This window comes from Accipiter gentilis, chromosome Z (genome assembly GCF_929443795.1).
Source record: "Accipiter gentilis chromosome Z, bAccGen1.1, whole genome shotgun sequence".
NCBI lineage: Eukaryota > Metazoa > Chordata > Aves > Accipitriformes > Accipitridae > Astur > Astur gentilis.
In genome coordinates, this window is record NC_064919.1 from 5436480 (window position 1) to 5458400 (window position 21921).

General features: G+C 36.4%; 1 protein-coding gene across 3 annotated transcripts in view; it reads left to right on the top strand.

Annotated features, from left to right (window-relative positions):
- TMEM161B (transmembrane protein 161B) overlaps positions 1-20738 on the top strand; it is a 52523-nt gene extending 31785 nt beyond the window's left edge. The window contains exons 8-12 of one of the 3 annotated variants that reach the window (XM_049796521.1): positions 1429-1569; positions 4906-5019; positions 6142-6316; positions 7936-8032; positions 8918-20738. In XM_049796521.1, the coding sequence (XP_049652478.1) occupies positions 1429-1569; positions 4906-5019; positions 6142-6316; positions 7936-8032; positions 8918-9195 (805 nt within the window). In that variant the 3' untranslated portion in view covers positions 9196-20738. The remainder of the gene's footprint in view (positions 1-1428; positions 1570-4905; positions 5020-6141; positions 6317-7935; positions 8033-8917) is intronic. The other 2 variants (XM_049796522.1, XM_049796523.1) reach the window with 2 other exon arrangements.
- The last annotated feature ends 1183 nt before the right edge of the window (positions 20739-21921 follow it).

A 21921-nucleotide genomic window follows, 5' to 3' on the forward strand; every position in this document is an offset into this window, starting at 1 on the left:
ACGTGCTTAAAATCTCTATAATAATGTGAAGAGGTGGATTAATGAAAATAATTCATCAGTACTCACAAGTAGCTTAAGTTGCATTTGTGTTTTCTCTTTTTAATTTGGAGATAGTTTCTACCCTGACATTTTGGTTGTAGTGTATAAAGTAGAGCTCAAAACTATAAACACTTTTTTCATGGTAATTCCCTTCAGTTTTGCAAGGATTGCTTAAAACAGGTGATAGGTATTTTTTGCCATTCCTGTGGTATGCAAGAGGATGAGTGTGCAAAAGCTACAGGTGGAGCTTGTGATAAAGTTGGCATTAGGAGTAAATCCTGTTTTCAGGTTGTGATAGTATTTTCCTATTATGCAATAACATCTGCTTGCTACAGGACACCCAACTTTTGTATAGGCTGTCAAAGGAACATGCCATAGCTTGTGATGTTACATAAATACACAATTGCTGTCGTAGACAGCCTTTGTATATTGTAAAATGGATTTCTGTTGCAATTCTTTCCTTATACACAGGCTTATACACATGAATCCCATGTGGTTTTTAGCCTTTCTTCACCCTGTTTTTCCTAAGCTATTGCAAGTTTACTACTGTATTAATTTTCCTGTTAAGTATGTATTTATTTTTGAACTTTTGCAGTGCTTTGGCTGTTTATAGCAGCAATTGAGTTGATGATGGTGTCTCTTGGTAGTTTATACAACGTAGATTAAGAAAGAATCTAAAAATCATATGGATCACTAGATTTGTTTTTGTTCCTCTCTAATCTGTGTTAGTTACATGTCACTTGTTTTTTTGTGTAATCCAGTGTTCGTTAATTCCGTAATTTAGTTTCTACTGGATATTTTTTTGGTAATGTTTTTATATACTCCATAGTTCATTAAAACCAACTATATTCATCACTCGGAAGAGACACATTAATTGGCCACATGTATGTTTTAGATAAATCTGTGAAAAACTGCAGTAATAACAGTTTGATAGAGCTTTTTAATGGATAAAGATAGAATGTAAGTAGTATAACTTAAATATCCACTTTGTCTTTGACCAGTTAAACTTATGATGCATCTGTTCCTCTCTTAAAAACATAATCATTAAATTAATTCTACTAGCTATTTCTGTTATATAATCTGTTGTTAATTGCAATATAAAATTATTCTTTTTTTTGTTCTTCTCTACTAACAAACTTAACATCTTATAGGCAGTAGCTTAGGTTTTCTGTTTTTCTAGGAAATAAATAGGTGACTTTTTTTTAATTTTTAACTCCTGATGGGTTTGTAATAACGCTGGGATTCCAGAGGAAGACTATAGAATACTGTTTGGTTTTTGTATTAAATGTTAGATACCGTTGAGTTGAAAGTATTCTCTGATACCACCCCCACCCCCCCACCCCCAACTTCCTCCCCAAGAAAATGCTTATTTCCTTTCTTTTCTTTTAGGGGTCCTGTGTCTAAACTAACCTTCAAATTGTTCCTGGCTGTTCTGTGTTCACTTATTGGTGCTTTTTTGACATTCCCTGGCTTGCGACTGGCTCAAATGCATCTGGATGCTCTGAATTTAGCAACAGAAAAAATAACACAGTAAGAGAAAATATATGCACATAGGTATATGCTACTCAGTCTTAAATCTTTAATGTCTGAAAATAAACAAAGCAAACTATTCCAACAAGAGGGTAGTAGTGACTAAGACTTCTGTTGCTACCAGCTTTTTGTATCTTGAGCAGACTTGCCACCTGCCTGTTTCTGCTCAACCTGTGCTCTGCCAGTCTGTTAGACTGTTTGCCTTGTAATTAGAGTCCCAATTAAAGGAGCTTTCCTTTCCTCCTTCAAGAGCTTCACCATGGATGTTTCTGCTTACTGCTTCCTTTCTCCCATCATATCTTTTTGGAAGTTAAGAAAACTTTCAGGAAGTAGAGGTGCAGCTGCAGGCTTTTTTTTCCACCTGCATCTCCAGGTGGGCATCATGCCTTTAATAAGTTCAGGGTAAGATACAAAGAAAAAATGACCCAGAATATTTAATAAGGGTCAGATGTTTATACCAATTTAAAGGAATATTTTCTTTTTCAGCCATCCTTGAGTTTGGTAGTAAAATGTTTTCTCTGATTTAACTATTTCTCTTCAGCATTCTCTGATTGAGGGGGAAACTCCAAATGTCTTTCATAGATCTTGACCTTTGATGTTTAATACATGTTAATGACAGATTCTGCAGCACCAGCCATTGTTAACATTTAGTCTGGTCACTTTCCTGAGAGAACAGTTATATTTTCTGATACAAAAATTATTTATGTTCAAACTGCGTTCTTTTTTTCTCTTCCCCCAAAAATGCCCATCTTAAAAATTAATCTGTGTTTAAAGTGGGTCCTTCACTCTTGATAAATTTATAACCAAGTACTTTGTGTTATACTTGCACTCTTTGTAGTTGAACGCATCCAGGTACAGCTGCAAGCTGTTGGCTTGCTGTATCTGCTGTTAAGTTTCTGTCTATGTAGACTGTGACTGGGTCACTTCCTAATCTGTTCTTTTCAGGCTAAGTAAACTGCTTAGTTTTTCATTTTTATGGTTCTCAATATTTTAAAATTTCTTGTGCCTTTTCTGTAAATATCCTCTAATTTTCCAACACCTTTTCTGATCTGTGGACATGAGATCCTAGGCAGAAACTTAACATCTCTGAAACGTTAATTAAGAACTAAAAGGGTAATTAATATCCACTAGAATGGAGTTATAAAGTTTAGAGGATGTTGGAACTGGTTGTTGAGGATAACTCAACACCAACACCAAGAATTATTTTCAAAAGTCTACTGATACTTTGACTATTCAGCTGGAACAATATTATGTTAAATGGATTACAACTTCGTCAGATATCACTGTAATTAGGTAATGCCATTATAGACAAAGAATCATTGTCAAATGATAGGTTCTAATTGAAGACATCAGTATTTGCCCTTAGTGATGTGTGTTTATCGATGAGTAGATCATTATTGACTGTTTGCAGTTGTTTGACAGTGACTAAGGGAGAGTAGTAAATGAGGATGATGTGTCACTGATACAAAGCTCTCTAATTTGGCTGCAGGAAAACAATGCCTTTCTCTGCAGCAAGATACATTGTCTACTTTTGGGAAATAAAACCAAAAAGCAAAACCAACCAAATAAACAAAAAAAATCCCAAACTAACCCAAAATCCCCTGAATCCCCAAAGCTGCCCAAAAAACCCATCAGCCCCCAAGCTCCCTCAAAAAAATCCAACAAAAGAAAAATAAAAAAAGCCCCAAAACTCACAGAAGAAGAAAACAGAGGGAACAGCTCCCTTTCTCATTCCATAGCAGGGAATGCTGACAGAAACAAAAAAAAAAAGAAAAGTTAATTATTAACTACCACTTCATTAATATGTTCAAAATTATTAATGTGGTTCTTTTATGTATATAGGGAGTAAGTTTTTTGGGGTTTGTTTTTTGGTTTTTTTTTTGGTAAACAGAATAAAAATAATCTGGTGTCTCTTTTGGTTTTGATACCTGGTTTGATTTTTTTTCTTTAGCAGCAATATCCTTCCCTGCATATATTTTGGACTCTTCTTAATCAATTTGTACCATTTTCATATACGTTCCCTCATTTTCCAGAGCCTGCTTTAAGCGTCTTTCAGTCTTTCTCCCTCTACTCAAATAAACAGAAAGGGATTCTTGCCACCCTTTGGCATACTCAAGTCCATTAACTCAGTAGGATATCTTAAATAAGTAGAAGCTCAGGTAAAATGCTTTCACAAGTTACTGGAATGCTATGGACTGTTCTTTGATGCTGTCATGTTCCCTAGCAACACTGAATAACTAGCAATGCTTATTTCTTCATCAGAAACCAATGATTTAAATGTGTGTGTGATGACATTTGAAATGTGCAAACATTTTAATGGTTTTAGGAAGCTTGGTAGTTTGAAATAAGTAAGGTCTTGTGTTCTTCAGAATGACTTTAGATTACCTCATTTTTTCTGTAGTGTAGAAGCACTCCGGTTGGAGATGGAAGTACAGGCAAGCTGATTCTGTTAGTGAGGATGCATTGCACTAGCAAAACCACCAGTTGTGCAGCACTGAAGTCTTCAACTGTTTTCATTTCATTTTAGTAATGAAAAATGATTGGAATATGGGGTTTAGAAATGAAGAAGGATATTAATTTCAGGAAAAACTCCAGAAAACTATCTCCTCTTTTTAAATTCTGTTGTCTGTTTTGTACCCAAAGATTACAAAAGAGTACTACTTTTACATTAACTGTGCAGTTTCATACAATGCTTTTAAAGTGGAGTATCTGTGCTGGCTTTTAAAATATTTTTTTTTATTGTCTGAGTATCTTTAATTGAATGTAAGTACCAAGTTTCATTTAGTCAAGGTTCCTAAGTAAAAATCTTCATTAAACTGGGAAATCTGACCTCTCAAAACTGTTTTCCCTGGTCTGTATAGATAATGGAAATGATCTGGGTACATTTTTAATAGACCAAGAAATAGTAATATAGCAGCCTATTTCCCATAATTATTTGAGGTGCTGACTCTCTGGAGTAAAACTGTAATAGCTAGTGCAGTTTGGTATTAGGCTGTCATATGGAAATTTTCAACAACTGTCTTTTACTATAGTGTGACATAATGCAGGTAGCTCCTTTGGTTAGATTTTTTGGATTAAATCAAGTTTTCAGGTATTCTGAGAGCACTTTTTTTTAAGCCACAACCTGTATGATTTCACAATATGTAATTTTACTGTTTTGTTGAAACATAAGTCATGCCTATAAAACAGGGAAGTAATTTTCCTATTTACCTTTCTCCTGACTATTTTAAAATCTGGATTTCTCCTTTTGAATCTGTACCCCCTGTTTCAACAGTATGGTAATTCTTTGTATTTAATAACTCCCCCCCCCCCCCCCCTTTTTTTTTCTTCTTTCAGAACATTGCTACATATAAACTTCTTGGCACCTTTATTTATGGTTCTACTGTGGGTAAAACCAATCACTAAGGACTACATTATGAACCCACCTTTGGGCAAAGAGAGCGTCCCTTTGTAAGATTCCCTTTAAAAATTCTTTCTGGGGTATGGAGAACAAAACCATAAGTCTAAGCAGTGCCCTGTGAAAGTTGCAGAAACGTGAAAGACTTAAAATTTAATAGCATCTGCTGTCAAAGGTATTGTGGAAGTTGCAGCTGAGCTGTAAAGAGCTTCTGTTATTTCAGAAGAATGAGAATTAGTTGCAGAGTGTTGAATGTTAAGGTGGTCGTTCCCAAAAAGCTGCTATCTTCTGGCATCTCCTTGGCAGTGATGGGTTGTTCTTCCTAGGGGTGGAATACCACCACACTGCTACCTTCTGGAATCCTGTATCTTACATATTGGTGTAGGAGAGGAATGGTTTCACTGAGGACAGTTGAGATTCATTAGTATGAGAACTGACCTCAGCAATTTGTCTTAAGATCCATGTGTGGATGAATTGTGTGTGGAATTGATAGCTAAAATGTTTAAAACATAAAAAGGGAAAAAATTTTCAGGAAGAGTGGTATCTGAAATAAATATTGTGTAAGTAGCATAGGTGATTGTCAATGTCACTATTAGTCTAGATAATTCAAAATAGTAGTACTCAAATAGACTTGAAACAGATAGAATTGGCTGAGACTTTTATTGCTTTCTAGGTCAAAGTTATACTTCTAAGGTAATTCTATGACCACTGAACTATTACATAAAACATTGCAAATATACATATGTTGTACTTCCATTTTGTTTCTCACTTTATCTTAAAGTGAGGGTAGTGCTCTAGCAGAGTAAGGTAACTGAAGTACACATTTGTTATCTAGAACTGGGTGTCTCAAAACCTGTAATTATCTGAGCAAGCTTGTTTTTCAGTGTCCTCTCTTCATTACTCAGCATTTAAGAGCTGTTCTTTTTTACAGACAAATGAATACTAATTTGGATCTAATGCTGTAATAGGGCTACTAAGAAGTAGCAGTAGAGAGAGAAGCAGAGGGCAAAAGTGAATATTACTTGCATGTGAACTTCCTAACTGTAGATTGTGCGTTAAGTATTTTTGAAAATATGCTTCAGTATTTCTTTACAGATGATACAAACAACTCTGTAGCAGTAGAGTGACCTTTGGAAAACAGCATTACCCTTTTTTTTTTTCTTCTTAATCCACAGAATATCAGAAGATACATTTGACACCGTGAGGTTGTGGATTATAATCCTGTTGTGTGCTTTACGGTTGGCTATGATGCGTCATCATTTACAGGCCTATCTGAATTTAGCCCAGAAAAGTGTGGATCAGATGAAAAAAGAAGCTGGCAGAATAAGTATGGTTGATTTACAGAAAATGGTAAGTACGGTAGCACTGAGGTTACATATTTGGAGCGCTCTGTCTGTACAAATGTTTTTTTTCCAGTTTGTTATGTCTTCTGTGCCACTAGACCTGAAATCTGAATGAAGCTTCCTAAACTCTCTCTCCTATAAAAGTAGCACCATTGCAGAGAAATTCTGCAAACCAAAATATGCAGAGATGTATCATCTATATTATGCAGATGGCTTGTCTTAAGTTATTCAGAAGTCATTATAAAAGTTCCCTTCATGAATTGTTCTTTACAGATAGTTATTTCTAAACAAAGTGGCTAGCGGTTTGCTTCAGAAAAAAGATTAGGAAATACAGGTAGAAGCAACTGGTTAGTATAGAACTGTGCTGGTTGCTGTGAACACATAATTTTAGTTCCGGGAGCATTCATCTTATCTATAAAACAACAATAACATTTCATGTGGTGTTTCCTAAATCCATTTATCCAGTATCTCCGTATCTTCTCTTTGAGAAGGCCATAGCCATTAAATGAAGTCCTGTCTGGTTTTACTAGCCATGTCTGCTTTATCTTCTTCTGGAACTTCTGCCAGTAAAGTCTTCCCTATCTGTCATCATCCTACAGTGATCATTACTTCTTAATTTGTTCTTTTTATCATATTCCATCAATTACCTTACAATATTTTTTTGTCTCATGCTTTTTCTTCTGTCAGTGTCTTATTACTTTTTCTTCTTGTGTTAGTTTTTTGATGCTTGGTCATCACGAAGCCCTTTGAGGTTTTAGAGGTATTTCCAAAAATGTCTTGTCTGCCTTGATCTTTTTTGCCACTCTGTATTCTGTTGGTTTTTTTTCTAAAATCCAGTTAGTTTTATTTCATTGCTTGCTTGCTTGCTATTGATTTTATGACTTTTTTCCTTCTTTATTTGGTCTAGTCTTTTAGGTCAATAGCTTATATAAAACACATAATGTGACAATCTTGAGAAAGATGGAACAGATTGGGAGCAGGGGGAGGGATAAATCTGAGTGGATTTCACTGAACCATAATGTATACCTGAAATAAAGACCATTTAAATGCTGTTGTAGATCAACTGTTAATGAAAAATCATCTTGTCACTGTTTTTAAAATACTGGTGTTTCATAGTTGGAAATCTTAAAAATATCTTGCCTTTGAAAAAGGACTGCAATATTAACCAAACCTGCATTTACTTTTTATGAGGCTTTGGACTGTGACTACTACTTCATTTTTGAAGTGGGATTTAGTTTGTAAATCACTGTGGACTTTAAAAATTAAATATATATTTAGCTTTGATTCTGGTGTATTGAAATAGGAATCTTTGAATGATGACATGTAGTTTGCAGAAGCAAATTGATTCTGTTTGTTTTAACAGAACTGATGCTTTTAGTTATTTCCTTTCAGCACTTCCTCTCAGATTTGTAAATGTCCTGAAAGTAGAGTTCATTATAGGGATTTCTTCATTAGGTCTTTTGAAGATAATATGTCACATGCCAAGATGTGCTAGAAAACTTTTAAAACAGCGTTAATGCATAAGTACTGCTTTTTTAATAAATTGCTTGTTTTTCCTAGACATGTTCATAAAGGTTTTCTTTGATCAGCCATAACTCAATGAATTACTCTCTTCTGTTTTCCCAGGTGGCCCGGGTATTCTATTATCTTTGTGTAATTGCACTGCAGTATGTTGCACCATTGGTAATGCTCCTTCACACAACTCTGCTCTTGAAAACACTAGGTAGGCAAAATTGGATCAACAAAAATGTGTTCTGTTCTACACAGAGCTTTTATATTTTCAGCTTACTAAAGAGAATTAGAACGTACAGGTACTTGCAATACAAAAATACATTGTAGTTTCCTGCAACTTAAAACATACTGATGTGCTGCTTTTAAGCAGTCCTCTTGTGTTGCTACTTTTGACATCTTTCAATGATATGCTAATTTTTTTATTTATTTCTGAGAAATTGTGTAATACAACCAATTAAGCTATTTACTTCTATTGAAATATTTGTCTTTTTAACAGTACTTTAAGTGATCCATGTAAAGCATTGTTGATTTAACCTTATGAGCATCTGTTAAAGGAATTTTTTTCAGCTTTTAAATCTTAAGTAGGATTTTTGAATGGAAATTGTGAGGTATGGGGTTCATTTCATTACTGGGAGATCTGCTGTCACTCTGGTTTTGGTTTTGGGTTTTTTTTTTCTTTCTTTCGTGTGAGGGCTGTCTTTCATAGCCTGCCATGCAGTCATGGCATTCTTTTTGCAAAATGTCAGCGGAAAGAGATAGGCTTTATTAGGCTGTGATTCATCCCGTTCTGGAGTAGACATCTACATCTGGTGAGATGAATCGTACCCAGCACTGACAGGGGTCCCAAGGCAACTGTATCACCCATAGATGTTAGGGTGTCAAAAGGTAAGAGGAATCCTACCCTAATAGCTTAATAGTATGATCAGGAAGCCATGCAGATGAATACAGTTAGTGTTTCCTAAGTTATAAGAACTTCAATTTTTTTTTGTGTGTGTGTGTGTGTGAAAAATATATATAGGATGATCTATAGAGTGATAGAAATAACAAAAATTGAATTTAATTATACAAAAATCTGTTGCTCATTTCTTTTTAACAGGTAATTACTCTTGGGGCATCTACCCGGAATTGAATTCTGACACTCCAGTAGAAAACAGTCTGCTTCCCAGTTCAGTTTATTCTGAGTCTCCACCTGCTGATGGAAAGATGAAAGTAACTGTAGTACAAATAACAATGGCTTTGGGAAGCCTAAAGAATATTTTCACTCCTCTCCTGTTCCGGGGACTCCTGTCTTTCCTCACCTGGTGGATTGCTGCTTGCCTCTTTTCTACAAGCCTTTTTGGGCTTTTCTATCACCAGTACCTGACTGTGGCATGAACAGGTCAACTGACAAAGCAAGTGTGAGGTCAAATACTAGATACAAACCCAGCTACCCAAGAGGAGATGAAGAGAAGAGAAGAAAACTATATATGAAGAGAAAACATATCAATTTTTTTTAAACACTTCCTCTGTGTTCTCAGGGTGAATATTCTTATAATGTTTAGAATCGTGACTGGGTTTGCTATTTTTGTTACCCAAATGGTAGGTAACTAATTGAATTATAGTATCGGGTCTGACTGATATTATTGTGTGGTAGGTGGTGGTGAGTGTGCTGAAAAGATACAATCTCTGAATATCTTGGTTCCATAAACAGCAAGCCAACCTCAAAACTTTGTGTTTTAAGCATCAACAGTCAGTGACTGAACTGTGTGAGAAGGGTACTGGTTATAGTGATAGTGGCTGCCTATCAATTAAATCTTGAAACTGAGCCATACAATGGAAGGAGAGAGGGGATTTAAAAAAAATTCTGTTGGATAGCTATCGATCACTTTTCTTTATGAAAAATGAAATAATCCAACAGGACAAAAGAGATACTGTATATTACAGTAAGGAAAGTTGTATAAAATTTAAATTTAACAGGAATAGATATATGGACCTGACAGGTATTGCTGCCTAAATATTTTGCAGGAATGCTTGTGCAGTAAGAGGAAAATTACAAATATATTATTTCAGTCCCTGCAGTCATTTTGAAGTAATGGCCATCTGTATTGGTGCTAATATTGATCCACAGATTCCATTTGGATCTTTTAAATTTCTTCTTTTCAGGTAATAGATAAGTTCCATTGAATTCATGGAATAATAAAAGAAGATTAGTGACACCAATCAAACATTTCAAAACAAAACAGTTTAATCCTGCTGACTGAGAGTGTATGTATCTGTGTAATGTACATATAAATATATATTATATATTAAATATATAATATATATGAAGTTATAAAATATGGAATCTTTATTTTAAATTACTGAATGTATCTTACAGGGCCATGGAAGAGGGATGTATGTGAATCTAGTCATTTTAAGATCCCTTTTGAAATGAAAATTAATTTTTTTTTTAAAAGTTCAGTTGAAAGGGCTATTTGTTTTTGGTGCCTCTTCAAAGGTACTTAGCTATACTAAAGAACTTAGGCTCTTTTGGAAGAAAAGATCTACTTAAACTGTTAATCTTGAAATTTCTGCTCTGTCAGATTGTCATCTTTTGCCACTCTAATCTGTGTTAACCTGGCCATATAGTTATAACTAATATCTCTTAGCTTCAGAAATAGATTTTCTGTATAATAAAACAGCTATAGTAAGGAGTAGCAAAGCATTAACTTTACAAGTTTTGCTTAAATGGAGGGATAGATTCCAAGTATAAAACTATTGCAAAACAAAGTAGAATGACAATTTTTCAGATGTTTTGTGTAATTGCAAAATAAGAATGGGAATTTATATGCAGCAGCTTTTTTAAAAAGTTAATACTACACTTTACAGAGGTCAGTGGGTTTTTTAACTAATACTAGCTGGTTTTATGTTACTGTTCTTTTTCTCTTGAATTTGTGTACAGCTTTGGCATATAATAAGCATTTATAAATGGAAAAGCTTAACTAAATATTTAACATGTAGCAAACCTACCATATGGGGAAACAAACTGTCAACAATGCAGAAAATCAAGAATTTAAGCTGGTGATAAACAGTCTTACTAAGTTGAATGCCTTTTAAATTATTTATTTGTTTATTAAATAGCGTTTACTGATACTAGGGAAACATTTGTGTACACCAGCTAGTACCTACCGCATGTGGTTGGGATGTCTGAGAACGCCTTGCATGATTCTACAGGTTTCATTGCAGTATAGTATTTCAGTGCTACTGGTTCTGCAAGCTTTGTTTTTTCATGCTAAGTTTTCGTAACTAATGGGGACAAAGACTTAACTGTGCGAATTGGCCTAAAGAAAAATATACAGATCTCAAAATATTCATAGGAAGTATCTTACAAAATATGTCAGGTCCAACAATACTGGACCCACTTTCTATTAGATCAAGATGTATCACTACTAATAAAATTAATAAGACCAGTTTTGAAGTTACAGTTAGGTATCCAATGTTAATGTTTAATTCAGGAAAATAAAACAATATAGTGCAGTTTGATAGTGAACTTGGCTCAGGAAGCTCACTATATAGGAGATATAACCTATTGCTGCAATCTGAAGCATAGGAATAAACTTTGGATGCTGGAGAAGACTTCAAAATAATGTTAAGTGATAGTTTCTGTTGGTGTAGGTATTTATTCTGAAAGCTCATAAGTGAACTGTAGTTATATAATTTTGCATTCAGGAAAGGTAATTGATCGTGTGTGTAGCTGAGCTTCACAGAGCTTTTGGTAAGAGCTCATGCTGTCTTTTCTTCAGACATCACACTGATCACAGTGAAAAATAGGCACCTGGATATTGCTAACATTAAGATCAACGCTTCTGGCCATTGCTGTTTCATTGTTCCACAGAACTGAATGGTTGACCTTCTGGTCAGCAATCTGATCTGAGTGGGGATGGTCTTTCTTTGGATCCATTTAATCCTTACATGAGTCTAGAAGGCTTATTAAAAACTAAAATATAGCAATAAATGCCTTTGAAATGTGAGGTGACAGTGAAACTAGGGGGAGCATATTGCTATGGTTGTGAGCAATGCTTCCTACAGCTACTCGATATGCTCAAAAGTGACTTTTAAAGTAAAATAGCAACCCTGATAGTCCTGACTTCCATGTAGATTATGTAAACTTCAAAGGAGTATCTGCTCACTTCTTTAGTAAGTTTCTTTAAAACAGGAGCTGGCAAATACTCTTTTTTCATGGACACCTTTATCAGCACCTGGGGGGCGAGGGGGGAGGAAAGCATCTTGCAGAAGTGGAAAAGCAGGTAAAGCATGACTGAAAGGTTAGTTGTTATTCAGGATTCTTAAACATTTTGTCTTGCTTTTTGTCTCCTACCTACTTAATTTCTGAGAGATTTTGGAAGGAAAGGTGCCTTTGACAAAGAATGTTTCTTTCTTTCTTTCTTCCTTCCTCATTTCAGATCTTCCTCTCTCACTCCAGTAATGTGACTTGTTAGCTTGAGTCCGTTTTCCTATCCACAGCTTTTTCCCTATATTCCCTGCACAGGACTGACTGGTCTAAACGAGTTCAGGACTGTATTTTGATTTGTATTGTTTTGGTATAAATTAATCTATTTTTGAAGGACTAATTCCTTTAAGTAGTTTAAATAACTTTGAATTCCACCTGACATATAAACAAACTTGTTAACGATTATTTAAGCACTGCACTTTTATCATGGAGGTCCCTTTAGGCAAAGTATTAAGGTAGTGATAAATCCAAGTCTTCCAGCACGTTCAGGGAAGTCCAAACATGACACTTGGGCTATTTCTGAGCTTAGAGAAGTTGATTAGGAAAAGGAGAATAGATTACAACAAGTCTATTCTTCCACTTTTCAGGTGATGTTCTGCAACAGCACTTGTCCTCTTTGATACCTTCTCAAGCTATAGGATTTGCCAGGTTTTGAGGTATTTTTAGCTGCATGTTTTCCCTCTTCCAGACTTCTCTTGCATAAGAATCAACAGATAAAGTAATGGGGGGAAAACCAGGTAGTAGCTGTATAAGAGAACATCCTTGTACAGAAGGACATGCTTTAGAAAATTAATTTCTATGGCAGTTGTTCTTCACCTTCTTTGAGTTATAGGTACTGGAGGATGTGTGAATAAAGATGCATGCTTACCTGGGTTTTAAAGTCAAACTCGCCTACGAACAAAAATGCCACCAAGATGCATGGACATGCAATTAGGTAGCATAACTCAAGTGTATAAAATGGTTAGTAAGTACAGAAATTTCAACTAACATCAAAGGAACAATTAAAAGTTTTGCATTTTTTCACAGTAACTACAGCTAAATGGTAATAGAGGTCTTGGATTTACCACGTAGAAAATTTATAGTATCTAATCTTAAAGCTGTTGGAAGGCTCTACAAGGTAAAAGGCGTTATGCCTCCTTATTTTCAAAGGCCCCTGTTTTCCTTTAGAATGTTAGCTTGTTTCTGCAGAGACTTAAAACAGTTTTTAAATGCTATGCTTCATGTTGTGTCATATGACACTAGTTGTGCATTTATTTGTCAGCTACAAAGGTTCTAGACTTAACCCCACAGTTCATTTTGTCACTAGAAAGTTACTAGAATGTTTTAGTTAAGACTGAAGAATTAAGTGCACGGTGAAAATGGAAGTACTGAATGAAAATGAGGCCAAAGAAAATTGTGTGTTCTCTTGGAGGAACCTTTCTATTGTGGCTGAGCAAAATCTTAATAGAGGAAGGCAACAGCAGGTCACTTGTATCCTAAATCAAATATTAAATATGAATGTTTACCATTACGAGTAAATAAGACTGTTAATTTCAGCATCTGCAGCCTAAGTCCTAAATCCCAAATGGTAAATGAAGAGCAATATTTTGACCTCACTGATACTTACTCTAAAGAGCATCTGGGCAACAAGTATTGAAGCCAAATGTCTGATCTAGTTAAGCAAGCTGATGTGGAGTAGTCAGTTTGTTCTTCAGAGTGATTTTTTTTTTTGCAACTTCTTTAGGAAGGTCTGCCATGCTTTGTGGCTCTGGCAGTGCATGCACTGAAATGGGTGGCAGGTCTAATCTCCTAATGCTAGACTGAATGGTGGTACTCCTCTGTGGGAGAGATCGTGAGGCCAAGATGTTATTTCAAGGCTGCTTTTACTGACATATGTATATGCTGCACTTAACTTTTTCAAGTCTCTCACTGTGGACTGCCAAGAGAGTAATGCTGCACTGGACATTGTTTTGCATGCCAGTGTATATGTATTTTTATAACTTTGATTTCAATGGCATTTTTAATGGAAATTATTTTTAATCCTGGTACCATGGATCATCTTTTCATTTTTTGAATTAATATCAGTGCCTGCAACTAGAAGTCAAATACTTCTACACTAATTTTTTTTAAACTTGATGTCCAGATTGAAGTATTAACAAGTATGCAGTTTTATATTGAAATGTGAAATCCACCTGTAAATACCAAACTTTTTCCATGTGATCACACATCAGTCAAGAATCCTTATTCAGATATGCAGCATTTCTCTCAACAACATGCTATCTGTGTGACTCTGCTATTTATAAAACAAACAATCACCTCAGTAGAGTTTTGGGAGTAGCTTTTTACAAACACCTTAGTTGTAGGCCATTTGTATTTATTTCATGATGCTGCTAAATATTTTTTTAAACCTGGCTTAAAATACCTTGTGCTTAAAGTCAACCTTGTTCTTTTTTCCTCTGTTCATTGTAATTCTGCTTTCCATATATGTTCTAAGCTTCAAGAATGCATATTTATAGTATTTTTGATAAAAACTTAGGACAAAGAAAAATGCACCAAAAATTTTATTTTGTAAGTACAGTTCATACCCATGTCATGATGTGCCAACAAACAGTTTTTATTTTTCCTGTCTTCAATCATTCCTTTGTCCTGTTGTTAACATTCTTGCATGTTTTCAGTTACGTAAGGTTTTCTAGGAAGAATACATGTGGAGAAATACTCTGTAATAGCAGTCACAGGAAACTTTGTCAAATGTTTCAGTCTTCCCATTTATGTGAGCAAATATTAATGTAAACATGCTATTAAATAATTTAAGTCTAAAATTTCTCATAAGGTAGACTTGTTACAAATTGTGCAGGGAACATCTTGTAAATATTTTACTTTAAATACATCTCTTTGTTGCTGGGAACACACATAAATTCAGTGTTGTTATTCTGTTAATAGTTGAGGGTTTTTTTTCTTTTTAAGTGAAAAGCACATAATACTTCCTATTCTAAAACAAACCTAAGAACAGAAGACTCCTCTCCCTTCATTTCAGTATTTGCTAAATGGGAAAGACTCTGATGTTATTTATGTAAATTCTAGCTTCCTCTTACTGCTAAATTACTGTTAAAATACAATTTTTATAGTTGCAGCTTTACAAGTATTAAGACCGTTATGTTTCACAGTGAAGATGGTGGCAAATGGTTGTTGTGTTATATTGACCTGTCCTGACTGGTGTTGTATTACTTGCTGTTTCAAAACAAATTGTCTCGTTTGCTTTATGCTTTAGAGGTTTATTGGGATCTGTGAACAGGAGAGTGCAGCACGTGTTGGAAAAGTGGGGGAGTTGCTTTATTTTGGGTTGGGGGTTTGTGGGCATTTGTTGCTGTGGTGTTTTTTTTTAGTTGTTGTGGATAATACTTAGGTACAGTTACTACAAATAATAAACAACCTACAGTAACATTGCATTCTTTATGTAAACTGTAGACAAGTGCCTAAATGTGGGCGGTCTCTAGAAGACATGCTTTAAATTTCTTGCATGTACCTTTGTAGTTATTTTGCTACATAATAGATGGTTAACTTTTGGAAAGAAAATGCAAGAACTGCTAGCCCTTAAAATGGAATTTTCTATAAAACCATTGTTTCCTTACAGTTTTTGGCATATAGAATGTCCATGTGTGTTTATGGGTTACTACACATTGGAGGCAAATAAGATTTTGAAGAAATCTTTTCCCTTCCTGTTACTTTAATGATAATCTACAGCTTCACCCACTACCTGACTGGTAATATAACACCCCACTGCCACCTATGCATTCGGTTTTCTTTTTTGATGACTGAGGGAAAGGACTTACACAATCCTGAAAGTGTTGACTTTTAATAAAGTTTTGTAGTGACACCCTGGGTGTTACTTATGCCCCAGTTGTGCAGGCACATGGGTGACTTCAGCCAGGTAACTAGTTCTGCTTGAGCTAAGAAAGGCTGAAGCTGACCACCTACATTTAGATTTGGGGCAGAAAGAGTACAAAAGAGCCGGCTTGTAACACGCTGGCTGGCACCGAGCAAAGCGGCTCCAAAAGAAAGGGCACAAGTTACGCCTTGTACCGATTCTGTAGAATGCTGTTAGGGTATTGAATAGCAAAACCACCCTTATCTTTCAGCTGCTTCCCCTGCCTCTGAGAATGGCAAGAGCTGAAGGTGAAACCTGCCTGGTCTGGTTCGGCAGGGAAATTAAAACAGTGAGGAAACAGCAGGTGCCTACTCTTGAGTTAATTATGCATTCTAAATGTGAAGTGCTTGTAAGCTGAGATGGTGTTGATTCAAATCTACCAAAGGAAGCCTTCCTCTGAGGAAGGCTTATAAAAGCATTTTGAGCTTTTAGCTCTAAGAAGTGGCTGTAGCAATCTGTACTGTATATAGTACGCTGTTTCGGAAAACTTGCTCCAGTAAGCTTACTAAACATTTTCTTACACTATGTGTAAGAAATTATATTACTTTTTTTTACTGTAGAGCATTTAAGTAGCTGGTTTTGTCCTGCTTAATGTTACCATGTATCAGGCAGCATTTTATTTATGTGAAAATAGTGAGAATTGGTTTGTCATCTAAACGCTTAAATTACTTCAATATCAGTGAATTTTCCAAAGTGAAGCAAGATTATACTTTCTTATTCCCCATTCATTCTGTTGAAATGTTATAATTTAACTTTGTTTTTGTAATGCACACATTATTAAAATTAAATTTATATCTATTAGTTACTAATGGTAATACCACAGCAAATCTAAGAGAAACTGTGATATCTGCTGTATATTAACTGCCCCATCAACTTGCCTGCCTTTGTAAAGCGTTGATCCATGTTAGACATTTAAGGTCTACTGCAGTAATGCTCATACAGTATTTTAGTATCCCTACATGTACTCTGCATGCCTTGCATTTCTGCACTGTAAAAGGATAGACTGTTTTACAGTATTTACTCTAGGTTTAAAAAAAAAAAAATAAATCCATTATTTTATATAGTATTTCCCATATCTAAAATAGGACAATTTCTAAAGCCAAAGATCAATAAATGTTTATTGTCTATCAGTGTGATTTTTTTTTTTCCCCCCTATTCTATAATGTACATCCCACTTGTTATCAGCTTGTGCAAAATCTCCAGGTTTGCCAAAGAATGTGTGGTAACCAGACTTTTTCTCAGTTTCTGTGCTAGCCTAAAATGTTTATCTTTCTTAAAAATAATTGAGTATTTATCCCCTCCTAGTTTGGGGTGCAGCAGAATAAACAATTTTTTAGTATAAATGTAGATAATGTCTTATTCACATGAATAGCAGTTTACCCACAAAGACGTACAGGTTTAATATAAATGTTTTCATTTCTGAGTGTTTCAGAATTAAAATTTGGGAACAATTTAAGGGGAAAAGATTGGCTGCACACCATGGTGAGTGGAGGAAATTCTGAGTTTCTGTGTACACTCACAGGATTTATCACCTGTCTTCTTGACTGTTGCCCTTCATGATAGGAAACCACTTAAAAAGGGGTTGTATTTGCTGTCTTAAAAAAAGACAAGTAATGTGTTTAAAAACACATTACATGGTGTCTTCTATTTGTTTCATCCTAGCAGCACTGACAAGGAATATACTTAAAGTAATTATGTCTTGTAACCTTTGGGTTTTTTAATTTGATTTTTGGGATATATTTAGCTATGCATGGGTTTTCTTTCCATGTGTGCAACATGAACAGATGAAGATGCCAAAACTGCTCAGGTAGTTCTACAGCAGTAAAAAAATCCTTGAGAAAACAGCCTCTCTTAACCTACAACCAAAGGGGTGCCAAAGACACCTTCAATTACAAAGGACAGTCCTGTTGCAGAGAGGAAAAATGCCCCATAGTCCCTAGGAAGAGCCAGTCTTGATTTCTGGGGTGGGGATTTGAAAGTGCAGAAGGCATCTGGGCTGTGGGACCCCCTCCTGAAAGTGATCAACCTGTCTCAGATAATAGAGTGAGTTTAAAATCATGGTTAGGAGGAAGGTAATGAGCTACGGTGGGAGATTTGTTTGTCTCTCAGAAGCTATCTCAGCCTTCTGCTTTCTCCATGCAACCTGAAGCGTGAGACTGCCTTGAGACTGTACAATCCCCAAGGCTTTGCAGTAGAATAGGTGTTTAGCCCGGCATGTTCTTCTCAATAGTTTTTATAGTCCATGCTTCTACTTTCCATAATGTGTTGATGCTAGTTCAATACTTCCAGTTAATCAGTGGATGATGACACAGTGTAGGTGCTTCTCAAGATTTTTTTTTCTAGGCTAGGTGTCTGTGCCCTACAGTTTGTTGTGTTTAACCTTCAAAAGGACTTCGGCTGGAACCATACGGAACACAATCAGGTTACTTGGGCTGTTGGCTACAGCATCTTTTCTACCTGTGAAGTGTTCCAAGTGCTGGAGAGCTTGGACAATCAAGCAGTTGCCTGAAAAACCATCCATCCCTCTGCTAGCCACAGCTCTGGTTGCCACGAAGGTGTGTGCTCTGCTCTTCCAGCTCTTCACATTCATCTGCTCTGCTGCTGTGAGAGCCTTGACAGCGTGCTCCTGGAATGAAAGTGAGCCTTAGATTTCAAGGGTTATATGAAGTCTTGCTTTTGAACCCATCAGGTTCACACTCTAAAGCCCCACTGATTTAAAAGGTCTTCAGTGAGGAAAACTAGGAAAGCTGGCCTCTGCTGTCAAGTGCAAGCACACAGGATTCAGTGTAATAGCCTAGGGACTATCCAACTTTTTGAAATGTTAATTTTAGCAGAGTATGTTCTGTGGTAGAGGAAGGCGTGGGAGTGTACTGCAGCCAAGAGGGCAAGCATCTGGTACTGGTCCAGACGGGGCTGAGAAAATAGTGAAGACGTTGCTGTTTTGATTCAGATTTTATGAAGAATTTTCAAAGAAGATATTACACAATTATTATTGCTTGCCTGCTGAATAGGCAGGCTATTAACTGGTAGACTGCAAAAGGCATGCAGCAGAGACTGGGAGATCGCTCTTTTGGAGGAATATTCAGTTTCCCTCTAAATCTACATTAAGAAAATAGGACGTAATTTGTTATACTTGTTCTGGAGTGGATCCTGCAATGTTTTCTGCTTCTCATAATATCTCTTTAAAAGACCTCCCTGAAACACTTTTTTGAGGGTTGTTAGCATTTTGCTTTCCCAGGGGTGCAGCCCTAATGGGTCTGGGGGAAATGCAGCTTTCTCAGTGCATGAAATGTGGAGCCGCTTCATAATTATGTCTCTCTTGAAAGCTGAAAGGAAAATAAAGGAACCTTCTCTCTGAGTTATGAGATTCACAGCCTACTTTCAGTGATTCTGAGTAACCAACCCATGGCCGTATTCTTTCCACCTGTCACATTGGAAAGCAGTTTTTCAATGAGTGTGGAATGTTTGTGATTTCCTGAAATGCTCATTTTTGTAGTTGTATGGACTATAGTGTGAAGCAGTTGTGCATATGTCAGAAACTAAAAGAGTATAGGCTCTTAGTTGGAGTTAGATAGATCTGATCTTTTAAGATCACAGATGTCCAGTTGCTTCCCGTTCATTTGGGTTATATTGGGAATAGGACATGCCCGCAAGGCTTAGTCCTGAAATCCAGTTTTCTTCTTTGCGTGAGCACATGCTAATCCACTCCTACTCTGGTTTTGGTATCATCATCATCAGAAGAGTAAAATATCAAAATCTTCAGGCCAAACATCTGTACCTTGTCCAGATTGCCAATTCCCCTGTCTTCTTGTTCATGGAGTCGGATCAAGCTGTTCGTATCATCTCCCAAGGAGCATGAACTCACAGAAGTGGGGGAAAAGGGTGGGCACAGCAGAGTCATATATCAAGGAATTTGGGCTGCAATTTACAGAATGAAAGATACAGAAAGCAATTGATCTGGACAGGGATTTGCTGACCACAGGAAAGCACAACATGGTGATTTTGGCAGTTTGATAACACGCTGCTAAAAACCACCTGGGAGGTGGGGAGTGAATGTGATGCAGACTGAAAAACAAAAGGGGTGAGCAGGAGATTATCTTGTGTAGCGCAGGATAAGCAGGACCAATGCCATAAAACTGCAGGGCGAGGTGTTGTGCATTGTTGTTTTTCAGGTGAAAACCTGGGAAAGCAGTGGAGGATTTAAGGACTAGAAAAATGACTTCTAGTGAGAAATGTGAAAAGAACTCTGCAGAGCATCAAGGGAAGATTCAGAGGTTAAAGTACCTTTATGTGGAATAAAAACTGCATAGAGAAGGACTCTGAGCTTACAGGAAGACAGAACAGGAACCAGAGACTGGAACCTGACACTAGATAAATCACAATAGTAGAAAATGCAGTTTTAACAGAGAGCGTCACTAATTGCATTGCAGCCTGAAGTGGTGAATTGTCCACTGGGTTGTCTTCAGACATTCTCTCTGTAAGCTGCTGTGGGTGAACAAGTTACTGCTCTCTATAAAAGGATAATCAACAAATAGCAAAGGAGCCAGGGGACAAACAAATAAACTACTGTTTAATTCATTTTTATTCTAAAGATTGGAATTTTGGAACTTTTGGATTGGCACTGCTGCGGCTGGATTGCCACATGACTAGGAGGAAACACACAACCTTAATTTCTTTAACCCAGACTATATGTAGCCATTTTTTATATGGCATAGGTTTTAATGCCTTTAAAAAGTTCTAAGTGGTGAAAGATTTTAAAATACAGTTTTGCTGATATCTGGCAAAAAGGTAATGTAAATTTGAAAATAAAGAAATGTAAAGTAAGGAAATATAAATGTTACATTCTGTCTGTCTAGAGGCATAATGATATCTTAGAAAAGAAAACTTTTTCTTGGAATTCTTTTTCTGAAAGATGCGGAATTGAACTCGTGTGTTGAGAGTAGAGTCAGAACATTAGTCTTACAAAGTTAGAAGTGTAAGTCTTCAGCACTTGAACTTTTAGTTGTGAAGCTACAATTTTATGATTCTTACTTCTCAGCTAAAAATAGAGGAGATGAGTTCCTTAGGTAAGCAGCTAGATGAGAGATCAAGAACTGGCATTTAGATTTTAGTTCAAGTTTGGGCTTTCCAAGCAGCAGAAATTGTTAGCAGGACGAGACTTGCTGTTGCACTCACTGGCTTCGTGTCTGAGCTGGCAATTTAAAGTTCCACTTCTCTTAAATGCCTGGAGGTAAAAATAATTTTGTTCTTTTCCTCTATGGATTATTACTATTATTAACCTTTTGGTGGCTATATTGAGACTTGTGCTACTGTCAAGAAACTCTATTTTGGAGACATATCCTCCCTTCTCCCCCTGCAACTCTTATCTTTTCATCAGAACCTTGCTTGAGAAACAGATGGGCAATGATGGTAGTTCAAGCAACCTGTTGCGGTTGGTTTAGGACATTTCAGTAGGAATTCAGAGGTTCCTTGTCTGTTATCAAAATCTCTCAGCTGAATTGGAGACTTCCTCCCTTAGTAGCATCTATATTCTGTTAATTTTTTTTTAATTGTGTATATTGTTTTTCTTTCACATGTTAGTTTTCATGGTGGGGTCTGCTCCCCAGAGCACAGTTTTTAGCTGAGGGTGTTGTTTTCAGTGGAGCAGCCTCCCCACCTGGGGGTTTCACCCTTGGCCAGCCCAGGCACACGCTTACCATCTCCCTGCCCCGTGCTTGTGTCTCCTCCATGCGCTCCCCCACGTATCTGTAGTCTCAGATTTAGCCATTTACTCACACTTTATATGCTTGTTCAGACTACTACTCTGTTCCTGGTCTTTTTTCCTCCTGCCCTTGACTGCAAGCCCAGTTCTTTCAAACCTCCAAGGCGATCACCTCCCAAGTGTTAATAAGACAGCCCTATTAATGTATCTCACAATTAACTCTGCCTCTTGCTTTGCAACAGCTTT